This window comes from Plecotus auritus (genome assembly GCF_963455305.1).
Source record: "Plecotus auritus genome assembly, chromosome: 4".
Lineage (NCBI taxonomy): Eukaryota > Metazoa > Chordata > Mammalia > Chiroptera > Vespertilionidae > Plecotus > Plecotus auritus.
Window position 1 is genome coordinate 97,011,478 of NC_137775.1, and position 16,082 is coordinate 97,027,559.

Genomic DNA, 16,082 nt, shown 5'->3' on the forward strand with positions numbered 1-16,082 from the left:
GGGGTGTGAAGAGGACCCTGCCTTCTGGTGGATGTCCCAGCATCCTCTCTGGCCCGGGGTGTGAAGAGGACCCTGCCTTCTGGTGGATGTCCCAGCATCCTCTCTGGCCCGGGGTGTGAGGAGGACCCTGCCTTCTGGTGGATGTCCCAGCATCCTCTCTGGCCCGGGGTGTGAGAAGGGCCCCTCTACTGGTGGATGTCCCAGCATCCTCTCTGGCCCGGGGTGTGAGGAGGTCCCCGCCTTCTGGTGGATGTCCCCGCATCCTCTCTGGCCCGGAGTGTGAGGAGGACCCTGCCTTCTGGTGGATGTCCCAGCATCCTCTCTGGCCCGGGGTGTGAAGAGGACCCTGCTTTCTGGTGGATGTCCCCGCATCCTCTCTGGCCCGGGGTGTGAGGAGGTCCCCGCCTTCTGGTGGATGTCCCCGCATCTCTCTGGCCCGGGGTGTGAGGAGGTCCCTGCCTTCTGGTGGATGTCCCAGCATCCTCTCTGGCCCGGGGTGTGAAGAGGACCCTGCCTTCTGGTGGATGTCCCAGCATCCTCTCTGGCCCGGGGTGTGAGGAGGTCCCTGCCTTCTGGTGGATGTCCCAGCATCCTCTCTGGCCCGGGGTGTGAGAAGGGCCCCTCTACTGGTGGATGTCCCAGCATCCTCTCTAACCCGGAGTGTGAGGAGGTCCCCGCCTTCTGGTGGATGTCCCAGCATCCTCTCTGGCCCGGGGTGTGAAGAGGACCCTGCCTTCTGGTGGATGTCCCAGCATTCTTTCTGGCCCGGGGTGTGAGGAGGTCCCCGCCTTCTGGTGGATGTCCCAGCATCCTCTCTGGCCCGGGGTGTGAGAAGGGCCCCGTCTACTGGTGGATGTCCCAGCATCCTCTCTAACCCGGAGTGTGAGAAGGGCCCCTCTACTGGTGGATGTCCCCACATTCTCTCTGGCCCGGGTGTGAGGAGGTCCCCGCCTCCTGGTGGATGTCCCAACATCCTCTCTGGCCCGGGTGTGAGAAGGGCCCCATCCTCTGGTGACGTGGATGTTGGCTCAAGCCCATCCCACCACGGACCCTTTGTCCCACAGGACCATCAAGGTGGAGGTGTACGACTGGGACCGAGATGGCAGGTAAGCAGGCAGAAGGGCAACGGGGACAAGGATGGGGCAGCCATAGGGGAGGATGGGCCCGCCCTCACATGGGACTGAGGGGCCTGGGCTTTCCTGTGGGCCACCCACTGCCCCGTGATGGTCCCTGCCCGGCTCCACCGGCACCAGAGGACCTCAGTCCTGCGGGGCTCGGTGCAAAGGCAATGAGAGGCCTCTTTCCTCAGACAGCTGCCGAATGGCCATGCCTAACCCCTCCCCACAGTGGGAGGACTTGGGGTTTTCTGAAACATGCCTGTTGTGAGGTGTAGAGAGTAGTGATGCCCGAGCACTCGGGACTCATCCTCTCTGAGCTCAGCCTTGCGGGGGATAGAGGCGTGGAAGGGGAGCTCAGGCAACGGGAAGGGAAGTTGGCCGCACAGGGAGGGACTTGAGCGTTGAGGTGGTTCCTGCGTAGGGCGGAGCCTGGCCAGTGGGAGGGCGGGTCCCTCCCCTTCTAAATGTCCCCAAGAAGCAGAGTCACTGGGAATTCATAGGACAAGAAGGCTTTTGTCCAGAACCCTCACCGGCTCCTACTTGTCTGTTGAGCCAAATCCAGGTACCCCCCTCCTGACCTTTTGGCCCCTGCATTCTCCGACAGTACCAGGGGGCAGAGAGGGGCTTTACACCCTGTATCTCCGCTGGTCCTCTCAAGTCTGGTGTGGACAGGGATGTGGCACAGGGCTGTGCAAACGCAGCCCTAAGTTAGGCCCAAGCCCCTTCCCAGGAGCTTAGCTTCCCCAGAGACCTTCCTGTAGAGCCAGCCAGTGTCTACTGCCCGGGGAGCTCCCTTGGCCCCACGCCTGTCCTCTTTAACCACATCACAGGCCAGTCGGCTTCCAATTTGCACCCATGATTTATCTCATCTTACCCTGGAGTTCTCCCTACTTCTCTCTTACTGAGAAAGTGGGGGACAGCCACCATATGCAATTGGTCCCCACCACCAAGGAGTTCACAGTCTGCATGGGGAGAGCTGTAAATCTGTAGTAAAAACACGGTGTGGGCTCAAGGCGGGGCAGGGCACCTCCCCAGCATCACTCTCCAGCAGGCACCCCAGGCCGGCACGTGAAGGTCAAAGGCAGCCAGCCACAGCGGAGGTGGCAGTTCTGCTTTGTACGAGGTTTTGCTGCACTTAATATAAACACACACACAGGGCCCCCAAAGGTGCAGACGTTGCAGAAAACACCGCCAGGGCCTCCATGGACACAGGGCTAAATGTCTTTTCAGCAAGTGTTACTGGAGAAATGACAAATGTACAGAAAACGAGAGAAGAGCTTAATGAACACTTTTAAGCCTATCACCTGAATCTAACAAGTGTTACACGTTGCCATATTTGCTTTATTTGTGTTTTGTTGATGTAATTTAAATTATAGACATCATGGCATTTTTATCTCTAAATATCTCATTGGGAATGTCTAAAAAATGAGGGCATTTCCTACATAACTATGAATGCCATTATCACACCTGACACTTGGAACAGTAAGTCTTGAATACCTTCTAATATTCACTTCATATTCAAAATTCCCTACTTGTCACCCAAATACCTTTTGTTGCTGGTTCGTTCTCACAGGAATCCAAGTAGAAATGGGTCCCGTTCTCTGGGGTCCTGCCCTTTGCTCCTTGACCATTGGGTGTTTGCTCCATGGGTAACACTGGACTACTCCCAGGGACCCAGCCTCCCAGCTGGCATGCGCCCTGGAGAAGAGGCCTGGGCAGGATTGGGAGCCAGGGGCCACGTGAGAGGTGGGGTGGGCACAGGTCTCAGCAGAGCCTTTCTTTGCAGCCATGACTTCATCGGGGAGTTCACCACCAGCTACCGGGAGCTGGCCCGTGGGCAGAGCCAATTCAACATCTACGAGGTGAGGCAGACACCCAAAGTCTGGGTGTGCTGGATGCTACATAGCTCCCAGCCATCGAGGCCACAGGGAGCGTGTGCAGGGCGGGGCTTTTGCGGGTTCTCCTGTGGGGTGGGTGTTATTGTCTCATCGTACAGTGAAGGAGACTGAGTCTCAGCAGAGTTAGGGGACTTGCCCCAAGACACATTTCAGTAAATGGCGGAATCAAGGGGCAACAGCCTAAGCTGATCTGACTTCAAATCACTGAGCTAGAGTGCCCCCCAAAACGAGTACTTCCAACAAGGTGGGAGATAGAAGTGGGGGTGAAGCAGAAGGTGGGGGACAGTATCAGAAGGTTCCAGGCCTGAGACCCGAGGTTCTGAGGTCAAGATGGCCCTCTACCTTCGATGAGGGCAGGTCCAGGCCTTTTCTGGAGGGAGAGCCTCAGAGGAGCAGGAGTCAGGAGGCCCATGTCAGGGCCGGGAGAGCCTTGGGCGAGGCACCCATCTCTCTGGAGAAAATAGTGTTTGCCCTAAAGGGCAGTGTCTGCGGCTGAACCTTTGCTAGTGTGTGCTCTCCCTCTGGGGTGCCCTCCCACCTTCCAATTTAGCTCAGTTCCTGCTCCAGTGCTGGCTTCCCATCCACGTTGCTGCTTGAGCTCATAGCCTGCCTCTGCCTCATACTGGCCCTGTGAGCTTGGCCAGGTTCCTGAAGCGCTCTGCAAGGCCACGGAGAATTAAATAAGCTGCCAGAACAAGGCCTGGCCCAAGTGAGCATGACGTCAGTGCTGTCTCCCAGCATCCTGTGTGCCAGGAGATAGACAGCTCACAGCCATCCCACGAGTGGCCTCTCGCCTCACGTTAGCAGCCCTTGGCTGGTGAGGCTGAAGAGCTGGCTTTGACTCCCGTCACTGAATCTGAGCCCTCCATCCTCCCCTCTCACCCTGCATCTCTGTTCTGAGTGGGCAGGTCTTGTGTTCCAACTACACCGAAGCCCCCCAAGGGCAGGTGATAGCCCTCTTGGCTGTCTCTCTTCACAGTCGTCTGGCCACTGCTGGGCACATGGTAGGTGCTTCTTAGACATCCACACATTGACTTCAGTTGAACAAGGCCATTGTGAAGATGGAGTGTGTGTGGGGAGGGGTGGGGGGGATTTCTGTGAATTCTTCACAGTAAATGCTTTGTTTTCTGCACAAAGGGAAGGGCTGTCTTTGTCCATCTCCCACCCAGGCAGAGAAGCAGGCTCCATCTTTCTCTGGCCTCCTTTAAGGAGATTTTTAGGGAAGGGAAGGGAAGAGGACAGATCGATTGGAATCTGGCTTCTAAGGGAGCTTGACAGACCAGAAGAGGTACCGTCTCCCAGTTAGCAGGAAGGTTGGAGGACTTGTTTTCTTGGTTGTGGATCCCTGCTCCCTTGTAATCGCCCAGAGGAACTGCGCTCTGGGAAGCAGGGCGCTGTCTTCATGTTGAAATGCCGTCAGGCAGAAAGAAATGCACTCTTGTGGCCATGGAGGGTCCTTGCACTGCAGGGTGTCACTGGGAGGCCTTGCTCACAATCCTGAGACAGCACAGGCTTCTTCGGGAGGGACCGTAGTCTGGGGCCCTAGCGTGACCAGGTCCGACTTGCACGTCCAGATGTCTATAGGCCACTCCAAAGACTTGGCCTTCCCAAACTGAACGCATCCGGCCACAGTCTCCCCGCAGCCCTCCCTCCCCTGGCCAGCCTGCGCTGCCACCATGGGGGCCAAAGCACCTGGGAGCCACCTTGACAACTGTGGCCCCTCGCCATCCATGGCTGCCCCCTATTTCTAACTAACGGAATATTCTGACATTTGATCCCGTCATTCCCATCCACCCCACTGTCATCTCCCCTGAGTAGGTTTTGCAACAGCCCCCTAACGGCCTTCCCGCCTCCTTCCGTCCACTCAGTAACCTGAGTGCTCCTCCAACACGGTCACCTGACCACATCACTGCCCGCTTCAAACCTGGCTGTGAGTCCCACACACCACCTCAGCCTGGTTCACCCCAGCCGACATGCTACAGGGCCGGACCTATGAGGCGAAGTCCGAGCTCCCCGCCACAGTGTCCTGCCGCAGTGAATTGCAATCTGTGCACCTGGGGGCCTGTGTAAGTGGGCGCACATGTCACCCCCCACAAGGCCCCTACCGTCTGGCCCCAGCCCTTCCCTCTGCCCACCCGCTTTGAGCCCAGTCGTGCCATTGGAAGCTTTCTTATCCTGCTTGCTGGCTCAGCCTCTTGGCTTCATTCACGCATGTGCTGCCTCTGGGTCCGGGCGGTGTCTCACACACTGTCGTATCCCCAGAGCCAGAGCAGCTCCTGGCTCCTGGGAGCCACTCCCTGACCCCTTGTACAGGAGGGCAGACCCCGAATGGGCACTGGAGGCCCTAGGGACTCCAGGTGTGAAGAGAGGGAGAGGAATAGACAAGCTTAGAACTCCAGCCCAGAGGTTAGGAGGTTCCTGGCCTGACCCCTAAGGGGCGCTGGTCCCCCTCATGGAACCTTAGGGCGGGTGAGGCTGGTACATGGGTGGGGTGGGCTGGGGAGTGCACGAAACCTCAGGATAAACAGGGCGTCTCTTCAGTGCCATTTCTCAGGAAGATCTGAGAACAAAACATTACTTTAATATTAAAACAGTTATAATTAGAGAGTGGAAATGTGGAATAGTGGCTAATTTAAAGACAACACAGAAGACTTCAAAGAAATGTGCTTGTGGCCTGATCTTGGGGTGACGCCCAGATCCCCAGGAGTCCATGTCTGCTCTTCAGCTGGGGGCGCTACTTTGGAGTAAAAGTTTGAGATGCACTCAGTTCTAAAACTTCCACACCCTCCTGGGACAGATTGGGAAACTGAGGCACGTGCAGCATTGGAGCTGCGACTGTGCTCTCATCTCAATGCTGAGGCTGCTTCCCAAGACTGAGCGCCATGCCCTCTGCCCGGCTTTCCTGCCTAGGGAAGATTCGAGGTTGTTCTGGGCTTCTCTCCCTGACTCACACTTGCCACCTGCACAGCCTGCAGGCCCTCCCACCTAAACATCCCTCCTACGCCCCAAATCCAGCTCTTCCTTCCTTCTGTGTCTTCCTGGGGGCCCTGACCCCTCCCTCTCTCCTTCCCCCACTGCCATGCCCGGGGCCCAAGATCTGTGGTCACTTCTTGATGGTGCTATTTTGCCATAGCTCATTACCTGTTCCAACACCCAGAAGCCCTCACACCAGTCACCTGGACTGGTGGTGGTGGTAGTAAGTAGAAGTAATAAAACATAATAGCAACCTACACGTCCACAGTACTTACTACATTCCAGACCCTGTCCTGAGCACTTGACTTGTATTGATCCATGTAATCCCTACATCTTTCCATGAGGTAGGTGCCTTTCATTCCCATTTTACAGATGAGGAAACATCTGTAGACATCCCCCTGGATGTCCTTCCTCCTCCCCTCATACTCACCTCCTCCAGGTCCCGGCATCCTAGAACCTGCTGTGATCTCGTCCCCTATCAGCTTAGAGGTCATCAGAGTTCCCTGCTCGCTGCTGGGTGGTGTTCCGCCATTTCAATTGGCATTGGAGGTTCTCTTCCAGCCAGCCCACTGTACTCTCTTCCACCCTGTGGCTCTGCAGTTCAGCGGGACCCCAGTCCTGTGCTCCTTTCCCCCCAATATCTCCTGACTGGGATGCCTCCCTCCACCTCTCCACGCCCAGATCCTTCCTGTCCCTCTGAGTCTGCCCGCAGTGCCTCCAATGCTGCCGCCGGAATGGTCCTTCCTTCGAACAACGCCTTCATGTTTCTGACTCCCCTGTCGTGGCGGCCCTTGTCACCTCTCCGAGGACATAGCTTCTTTCTCCCACTGGAGTAAAGATTCTAGAAGAGAGGAACTGGCACCCCACCCCACCCACCTGGCAAACATTTGTGAAGGAATGTGTTGGCATTTCTTACCGAGGAGGCCTGAGGCAGGAACCTGATTCCTAGTTCTGTCACTAACCAGACCAGTTCCGTGCCCTTTGGCAAAGCACTTGATGTCTCTGGGCCTTAGTTCCCTTGTCTCCAAGCTTACACGTGAAGAACGGTGAAGGAGGTTCTAAGTGGCTATCAGCATCCTCCAGGCAGAAGAGACCTCCAGAAGGAAGGACAGGAGCTGAGGGAGAGGGCAGGACAGCAGGGGGGAGATCGCCTTGCTTTGTTCAATAGGAGGTTAGGGAAGGGCTGGGCCTAGACTTCCACAGAAAAAAACAAAAGAGCCGGTGAGGCTCAGATTAGGTACCAAGGTGTGCATGTGATGACCCGGAGGGCTCCCAGGCAAGGCGCCCAGCAGCCAGGGTCTCCGCCTCGCACTGCTGGCATCTCACACTCAGTGACTTTGCTGTGGGAGCTGTCCCGCGGGGTGTAGGGTGTTTGGCAGCATCCTTTGTCTCTACCTACTCCCCTAGTTTGACAAACACAAATATTTCCAGACGCTGTCAGATCTCTCCAGGGGTGGGATGGGCCCCCAGTGAAGACTTTCGAGTTAACCCACCAGGAAGTGTTTGTTTAGCACCTACTATATGCCTAACTAGGGCTGAGATATCTTCCCTGACGACAGGTTGGGTTTGGAATGAAAGCTTACACGTGAAGAACTGTGAAGGAGGTGCTAAGTGCAGTGTGAGGGCGGTGGGGGGGTCGGCGGGGGAGCTCACAGGCCCCAGGGAGCCCTGAGGCTGGATCTCCAAGGAGGAGCAGGGAGGGCTGTGGGGGGCGGGCTCCGCTGAGAGAACAGCCTGCCGGGGCTCAGGGCAGGCATGGACAGGGCCCCTTTGCAACATCGAGCCTCCTCTGGCTGCATAGGGTGGAGGGTGTGTTTGGGAAGTGGTGGGAAAGGAGGTTAAGTAAATATTATTCTTGGTGTGTTTGCTTATGGGACACTATGTCCAATGGGGGAGCCCAATTGCGTAAGTCTAGATGCCAGGCTCTCTAAATCTAAATGCCTGAGGCCTCCTCCCTTGATGACTGATTTTCTCAGCTACTCTGCTACCCGGGGCAGGGGTGGGGCGGGGGGCCTGGAAGCCCCGGGGGCCCAGCCTGCCAGTTTGGAAGCCTCTTTCTTACCTGGTGACTGTTTTTTCCTGCAGGTGGTAAACCCAAAAAAGAAAATGAAGAAAAAGAAATATGTGAATTCTGGCACCGTGAGTAGCCAGCCCTCCCTCTGTGCAGCTGAGTAGACACTCTGAGCCCGGAGCAGGGTCTGGTGTCGGGAGTCATGGGTGTTTGTGTGCTCCTGCCATGTGGGAACTAGACCTGGAGAGCTGGGGGTGGAGAGGGGTGGGGCCAAGGGGAAGGCGTGTTTCAGGTTGTAGCACAGCAGGCCCTGTGATTCAGACTGAGAAATCCCAGAGAGAAACTCCCATGGGACTTCCTGGGGCAGGAAGAGGAAAGGAGTAGCAGTGTTTGGGCCCTTACTATGGGAAATTCCCAATTTAGGTGCTTTCGCAGGTTGTTTCCTTGGGAGGCCGTTGTTATCATCCCCTTGTCATGACAGAGGAAACCAAGGCTGCAGGCAGGGAAGTGACTCAACTAAGGTCACAGGGCTGGAAAGTGGTAGAGGTGGCAGTCAGCACCACGGTTAAATCCAGAGCCTGCGGCTGCTACGGGCCAGGCCGCTGCTTGCCGGTGACCATCCTGGGCTCACGCTGGCCCAGCGGCTTCTGGGGGCTGATCTTCATGCGCTTATCAACAAATGGCAGTCCTTGCCCTAGTGGTATTTATATTCTGTTGGGAGGAAACAGAAAACAAGTAAATATACATACGTGTATATGCCTGTGTGTCTCAGATGGTTATGAGTGCTGTGGGAAAAAAGCAAAGTAAAGGGATAGGGAATGCCAGCAACCAAACTACTATTTAATATAAAGTAGTCAAGGAAAGCTTCTTTCAGATGACATTTGAGCTGAGATTCAAAGAAGGTGAGGAAGCAAGTATTGAGGATTTTGGGGAAAGAGAATTCTAGTAGGAATCAGCATGTGCAAAGGCCCTGGGGTAGAGCCCACAATACATTTACAGAACAAACCAATATCTTTGCAGGGCAAACATACCCAAGTTCTACCCTTCATGTCCCTCCCCACTCCAGAGGTCCATACAACAGCAATTATAGCGAAACTTAGTCATTTGAGTCTGGCAGAGTGCAACTCTAAACCCAGAAGAGGCCCTAGTCAGGGGTTCTGGGGGTCCTCTGAGGACCCTAATTTTCTCCATCTGTAAATGGGGCTGTTAAGTCATTCCTACTCTGCTTATTGGGCAGTGTGGCAATGACAGACACATGGGAGATGCAGGCCTATAAACGGCACGGCAGTTTACTTATCCACGGGAGAGACCCCCGACTTCTCTGATTGTAACTTTCACAGACAGGCGTGGAGTAATACAGGGTGAGGCAAAAGTAGGTTGACAGCTGTTCGTATGGAAAACAATACAATAAGTAATAAATAACAGTACAAGAATAAACTGTTTCACATGCTCTCAACTGTAAACCTGCTTCTGCCCCACCCTGAATTTCCTTTGTCCAAAGCCGCAGGGTTTCTCAGTGGGGTGCTGTTGATGTTTTAGGCGGGACCATTCTTCGTCTCACAGGACTTCCCCTACATTGTGGGGTGCACCCCAGGCCTCAGCCCATAGCTACCAATGGAGCCCCAGTCATTGTGAGACCCCCAGAATTCTCCCACACTTTCCCAGGTGCCTCTATGGGAGGCCGCTGAGAAATATTGGATGTACAGTTTTAAAAAGGTTTGAAAACCACTGACCTCGTCCAGCTTTCTTACTTTAGAGATAAAGAAACTGAGGCCCAGAGAGGGCACGTGCTTTGTCTTAGGTCACACAGTGAGTTAGGGGCAGCGCAGGGCTGGGCCCAGGTCTCCTGACTTTCCTTTGCTGCAGCATTTCCCAATCTTCATCTTAAAAAGAATCACCCAGTCTGCTTACTAAAATGCAGATGCCCAGGCAAGTTCCCTGGGTTCCAGGCTGGGGCCCAGCCATCTGTGCTTAGTGCTTCTCGGACCTTACTTACAATGAGCAGAATCTCCTGGGATCTTGTTAAAATGCCAAGAAGCTGCATTTCTAATATATATATAATCATATATCTATATGATTTCAGAGAGGAAGGCAGAGGGAGAGAGAGATAGAAACATCAATGATGAGAGAGAATCATTGATCAGCTGCCTCCTGCATGCCCGCTACTGGGGGTCAAGCCTGTAACCCAGGCAAGTGTGCCCTTGACCAGAGTTGAACCTGGGACCCTTCAGTCCACAGGCCGACACTCTATCCACTGAGCCAAACCGGCTAGGGCGTTTTTTACTAGCAACTCGGTGATTCTGACCATGCTGGTCCGGGGACCACACTTGGAGTAGCAAGTCTCTGGGTGAATCCACGGGCAGGCAAGTTAGGGAATTACTTCATCCCTGGGCCCAGATGTTCAACTGTGGCTGCAGGTTAGACTCTTGTGAGGAGCTAAAGAAAGAGCCTGCCCCCAGAAACCCTGATGCCATTGGTGTGAGGGCCTCCCCCGGGCTGCAAGATGTTTTAAAAGCTCCCCAAGGGGTCTACTAATTGTCAGCGAAGAGGCCACTGCCATAGTCCATTCCTAGTGAAAGGAGGCTTTGTCCAGGTGCCTAAGGCCGTAACACAGTGGGTGGGGGTCTTTGAGGCCCAGCTCAGCGCTCACAGACCCTCCCATTTTGGGGGCTAATGGCTCATCAGCTTTGTCAAGCAGCGGCCCTATGGGCCCACCTAGTGAGTCGATGAAGATGGCTGAATCTACACAAGTAGGGAGCTCCCCAAATCCTAGAGCGGAGGTCTGTGATGCAGGGAAATGGCCCCCGCCCCCTCCTGTCTCATTTAATAGGGTTCAGCTGCCAGGCTTTCACTGGTCCCCAGATCCCAAGTCATCATCACAACCAGCGGCCAATGGCTGCCTGTCTTGATGCCAAAGCCGCCAGAGGGCGTAGATCAAGAGGCCTCTGCTTGGGAGAGGGGTCTCAGGTCTGAGAGTAGAGATTGAGAGACGCCAGAGGGAGGGGACAAGTAAGGTTGAAGATAAGCGTGGACCAGAGAGGCACCTTTGAGGATGACTAGTACCGGGCTGTAGAAGCGTGGAACTGGCCAGCATGGCAGGTGTTAGGCCTGTGTCAGGAAGACCCTTGCCCTCCACGCTCCACTCCACGCGGTATCTGCAGTTTGGCACTGAGGTCAAGAGGGTAAGCTCAGACAGACCTGGTTCCCATCTCACCTGATGTGCCGACAGCATCCTTGGGCACATTGCATCACCTTGTTGAGCCTCAGTTTCCTTGGGGATAATAACAGTACTTCCTCAGGCTGTTGTGAGCTCCACATGCAGCCATGTATGCGGATGGCACATACTGAGGCTCCTGCTGACTGAGCTCCCTTTGTTTTCAAGGTCACGCTGCTGTCCTTTGCTGTGGAGTCCGAGTGCACATTTCTCGACTACATCAAAGGAGGGTGAGAAGACATGCAGCCCCGTTTCCGTGGCCTCAGGGAGAGGGAAGGGGCCTCAAACAAGGGCACGCGCAGCTCTGGCAAGTCTGTGATCCTGGGCTCTGAGCAGCCTTCCAGAGCTCTCTGCCTGCCCTGGAGGCTGCCTGGCTGCAGAGGGCGTTCCTGGGCCATGGAGGCAGCCGGACACGCCAGGTCCCTGTGCCTGATGAGCCCGGAGGTGGTGGGGACTCCATGCCAAAGAGTCCCAAGGGCTTGGGGAGGTGGGAAGAGCCCTGGACTAGGAGTCTTGAGGCCCAGGCTCCAGACCCCTCTTTGCCCTGAATTTGCTGGGCTCCTCTGACGGGTCACTGTCCCTCCCAGGGAATCGGTTTCCTCCTGCGAACACAAGAGGTTGGAGTTCGATGAATTCTAAGAGTCCTTCCTGCTCTGAGCTTCTGTGCGGCAGCGATTAACCTGCCTGGTGTCATGGGGGACATTTAAGGGGCAGGAGAGAGTGGGGGATGGGCCAGGGAGTAGTCCCAGGACCAGCAGTTGGTCAAACGTGAATTTAAGGAGCAGAAAGAACCAGAGGTTTCAGGGTCCGGGCCAAGGCAGCCAGGGAAGCCTGGAGGCTCCAGCCAGCAGCTCATGGAAAAGGAGCCCGACTCTGCCAAGGACAGGTGCCAGGTCAGGGTGTGGGTAGCCAAGAGCCCACAGGTGCAGGCAGGTGAGTAACTACACCTGTTTGGAAAGGAGACAGGTAGGGCAGCTGCCAAAGGCTCATCCCAGCCAAGTGGGCACTCGGCTGCCTGGTTCTCCAGGGCAGAGGGCAAAGGCAGGGCCTGGGAAGCCACGCCCGCTCTGTCCGCCACGGCTCCCGCGGGCTTGAACCGCAGTCTCAAGGTGGGAGCTCTCCTTTCCCCACTGAGCACACACCCTCCCCACAGTCACCCGGAAGCCTCCTGCCCCCACTCCCTGCCCTCCTGAGCCTGCTCCCCACCCTGCCCTTGCTCCCGTCCCTCATCAAAACCGCTCTGTTCCCCATCCATTAAGCAACCACCCCTTACATTCCGTAGCACCTGGTAATTTCCAGTCCTATTTCTCCTTCTCATTTGCATAATACCCCCAATGTACAGAACACAGTGGGCAGGGCAAAGAGGATCTTCATTTTATTTTTTAATTTAATCTTTATTATTAATTTAATTTAATCTTTACATATGTTCCCTTTCCCCCCATCGACCCCTCCAGAGGATCTTCACTTTATATAACTTGCCCGAGGCCGCGGGCCTAGTGGCAGGGTGCCTCTTGTCACGACTGCTGCATTTCTTCCACAGTCCTGACTCTCTCTGCCTGCCTCCGGCACCCAGGTGGGGTGGGTGCAGGTGGGGTGGGTGCAGGTGGAGACAGCCGAGTTAAAGGGCTGGGCACTGTGACGTCTCCTGGAGCCTCAGCGGTGGGCGGCTGCTGCGCAAAGCTGGCATCTGGAGTACCGGGCAAGTTAGAACACCGAGCCGCCCTAGCCCTCCCCTCCTGCACCCACCCCACGCCTCTCTGCACTCGCTGGAGAACCTGAGAGGCTGGCTCCAGGCGGCGAGAGCCCCGCATGCGTGTCCGGGCAGGCAGCTGATGGCGACATGTGTCTAGGGATCCTCTCTTCCCTGGCCTCCCTCCCTTGCCCACCTGGAGGGGTGGGGGTAGAAAATGGGCACCTCTGCCCCTACGTCAGAGATGGAGCTGGTTGCTCAGCAGCCTGCTTTCTTCCCTGCTGTGCCCTTAGGCAGGACAGGTGAGCCTGCAGGGAGGAACTTTCCCACAGATACACTTTCTGGTCCCTTCATTTCCTGAGTCATTTCAGAACCCGGAGCAGGGAAAACTGCTTAAGGAGCAAGGCCTGCCTGAGCCCTCAGCTGTAGTCCTGCAGGCCAGACCCACCCTACCAAGGGCAGCCCAGGGAGCCAGGCTCTTACTCGCCTAATATGTCCCCTCATGAAGACACAGTCTCTGTATTCCACCTGAGAGGTGACAAGGAACAGCAGATGAACAGAGTAGGTCAACTGCTATAACAAATAATTCCCCAACCTCAAGGCTTAGTACAAATAAAAGCTTATACAGTATTTCATTCTTGGGGTGGCAGGGATGGCTGGGGAGATGCTCCACGCAGTTACTCAGGGACCCAGGCTCTTGCCATCTTGTGGCTCCTTCTCCCTCAGAGCTTAGAGTCCATTAGATGCTCTGCCCCCAGGCAGCAGACCAGTGGGAAGTAGTGTGGGGAGAATTGTCTCTGGCCAGCAGATCCTGGCTTGGGTCTCCTGCTACCCATGTTCTTCACACTTCCTGGGGGACTAAGGGTTCATGAGCAATAGCTCAGCTGTGATTAGGTGGAGAGAGGGCTGTGGTTCTGATAGGGACCATCTTCTAAATGCAGGTGAGGTGAGCCCTGTCTCATCTTGCATCATCCCTGGCCTCAACTTGGAACCACCTTAATAGTTTCTCCAAGTGTGATCGCATAAGAGAGTTTCCCCAAGTGTGATCCCAGTCAGGGCCAAACTTTGCACTTCTCAGAATCCTGAATGAGGCCAGAGGATGTTCATTAAAGAAGCAGATTCTGGGCCCATCTCAGACCAACTGGATTGGCATTCCTGGGAGAGGTGCCCTGGGATCTTCCTTTTAAATAAGCTCCTTTGATGACTGTGTTCATTCAGCGTGTGAACCATGAGACTAGACTTTCTCAGGGGCCCATGTCTTATCAGCTTTGTTCTGTTAGCACCCAGCACAGAACCTGGAACAGCCAAACCCTCGGCAATTTTAACCCTGAATCTGGAGCCTCAGCAATTTCAAACCTGAATCTGAATTTTTTATGGAAAAATCCCAAACACATGCAAAAGTGCAGGGGAGGTATAACGAACCCCCAGGTACCCTTCGCCCAGATGCAACAATTACCAGCTCATGGCCAATCGTGTTCCATCCACTCTCCCTTCCATGCAATTATTTTGAAGCAAATCCTAGACATAGTTCATTCCCCCAAGTACTTCAGGATGTGTCTCTACAATTTAAGGACTCTCTTTGTCAAATATAACCAAGTATCATAATCACACCTGGAAACTGCAAGTTCCTAAATACCAAATATCTAGTCAGAGTTCAGATTTCCCCAATTGAGTTATGAAGTTTTTAATTGGCTTCTTTGAAGCCGAAATCCAGGCAAGATCCATATACAGGGGTGGGCAAAAGTAGGTTTACAGTTATAATACAAATAAATAATAGAATAATTAATATAAGAATAAACCGTGTTTCATATACTCACAACTTTTGCCCACCCCTGTGTTGGGGTTGGTTGATTTGTCTCTTAATTCTCATTTCTTCTATCAGTTTCCTGCCCCTGCATCCCTGCACCTGGAGGGGGGTTTGCTAAGAGCTTCCTACACCTGCAGACAGCTTCTGATTCAGTGGGTCTGCAGGAGACTTAGGGTCCTCCACGTCCCCAGGTGATCCCACTCCTGTTGGTCCCCAGGCCGTGGTGTTCCAGAAAGTCCCCTGGACTGGCTTTCACTGGCCGCACCCCCCACCGTGCCCTCAGACCCCATGCTTCCTGTGAACAGCTGGTAGATGCTCTGGAGGCTCAGTCCGATTCAGGTTCAGTTGGGGGCAAGACAACTTCATGGTGGTGTTCGTGCTTCCCACGGGATGGACAGTGTCTATTGGTTTCTCTCTCTCTCTCTCTTTTTTTTTTTTTTTTTTTTTTTGTCAAATAAGTTTTAACCCTGAATCTGACTCCAAGTTCGAGCCAGAAAACACAGTGAGACTCTGCTTTACAGCCTCAGGCGGCCCAGGGGCAGGGTTTGGGGAGCAAATAAACTGGTCCTAATCACTTGTCTGCACAGAGCATCTGTGTCTTCAACGAGCTTCACCACCTGGCTCTTGTGATGCTCACAGTAATCCTTTGTCGGGGGGTGGGGAGGTCTGGTGTTACATCCCAGTTTTCCGGATGGAAAGACCACACACCGGCCAGCAGCGGGCTGTGGGCCCAGGCTTCCCACCCTCCAGCCCTGCTCCCCCTCCCTCAGCCCCACCGCTGTCCAGGTAACTCCCTGCTGTTCTCCTTCCTCTAGGACCCAGATCAACTTCACAGTGGCCATCGACTTCACGGCCTCCAATGGTGAGTGGGGGATGGCAGAGGCCCTGGATGGGGAGGGGAGGGGAGGCTTCTTGGGGCTATGGTGGTTGCCCTTGCTGGCAGCCAGGTCGTCCATACTCACTGGCCTCGTCCTCACTGAAGAAGAGGTGCTTAGGCCCCGAGAGCCAAGGATGGAACCACTGTCACAACAGGTCTGGGCCCTGAGCCACAGCCTTGCCCTTGAGGGCACCCGGTCTCCCTGGGGGAACAGGACGGGCTGCTCTGGGCCCTGGAGAGCCCACACCCTCTGCAGTGCAGCCCCCGGACTGGGGGGGAGACTGGAGTCAGGCCTGAGCGAGTGGTCCTCCGTGAGGGCAGACACGCAGCCCAGGAACCCAGGTCTTCTCCTGTGTTGGGGCTGCCCCACTTCCTCGCCTCCTCTGACCGTCTCCAGTGTCGGCTGGGACCAAGCCTCCAGGAGCAATCAGGGCCAGGCCTTGCACTGTTAGAAACATCACCACCTTCTTTGGGGTCTGGGCCCCATTAGCGGT

General features: G+C 55.1%; 1 protein-coding gene across 2 annotated transcripts in view; it reads left to right on the forward strand.

The window, feature by feature from the left end:
* The window catches only part of CPNE5 (copine 5), an 88,076-nt gene that overhangs the window by 65,952 nt on the left and 6,042 nt on the right, over positions 1 to 16,082 (forward strand). For both annotated transcript variants that reach the window (XM_080663774.1, XM_080663775.1), the window contains 5 exons: positions 1,065 to 1,106; positions 2,905 to 2,980; positions 8,075 to 8,128; positions 11,383 to 11,444; positions 15,527 to 15,573. In XM_080663774.1, coding sequence (XP_080519900.1) covers positions 1,065 to 1,106; positions 2,905 to 2,980; positions 8,075 to 8,128; positions 11,383 to 11,444; positions 15,527 to 15,573 — 281 coding nt within the window. The remainder of the gene's footprint in view (positions 1 to 1,064; positions 1,107 to 2,904; positions 2,981 to 8,074; positions 8,129 to 11,382; positions 11,445 to 15,526; positions 15,574 to 16,082) is intronic.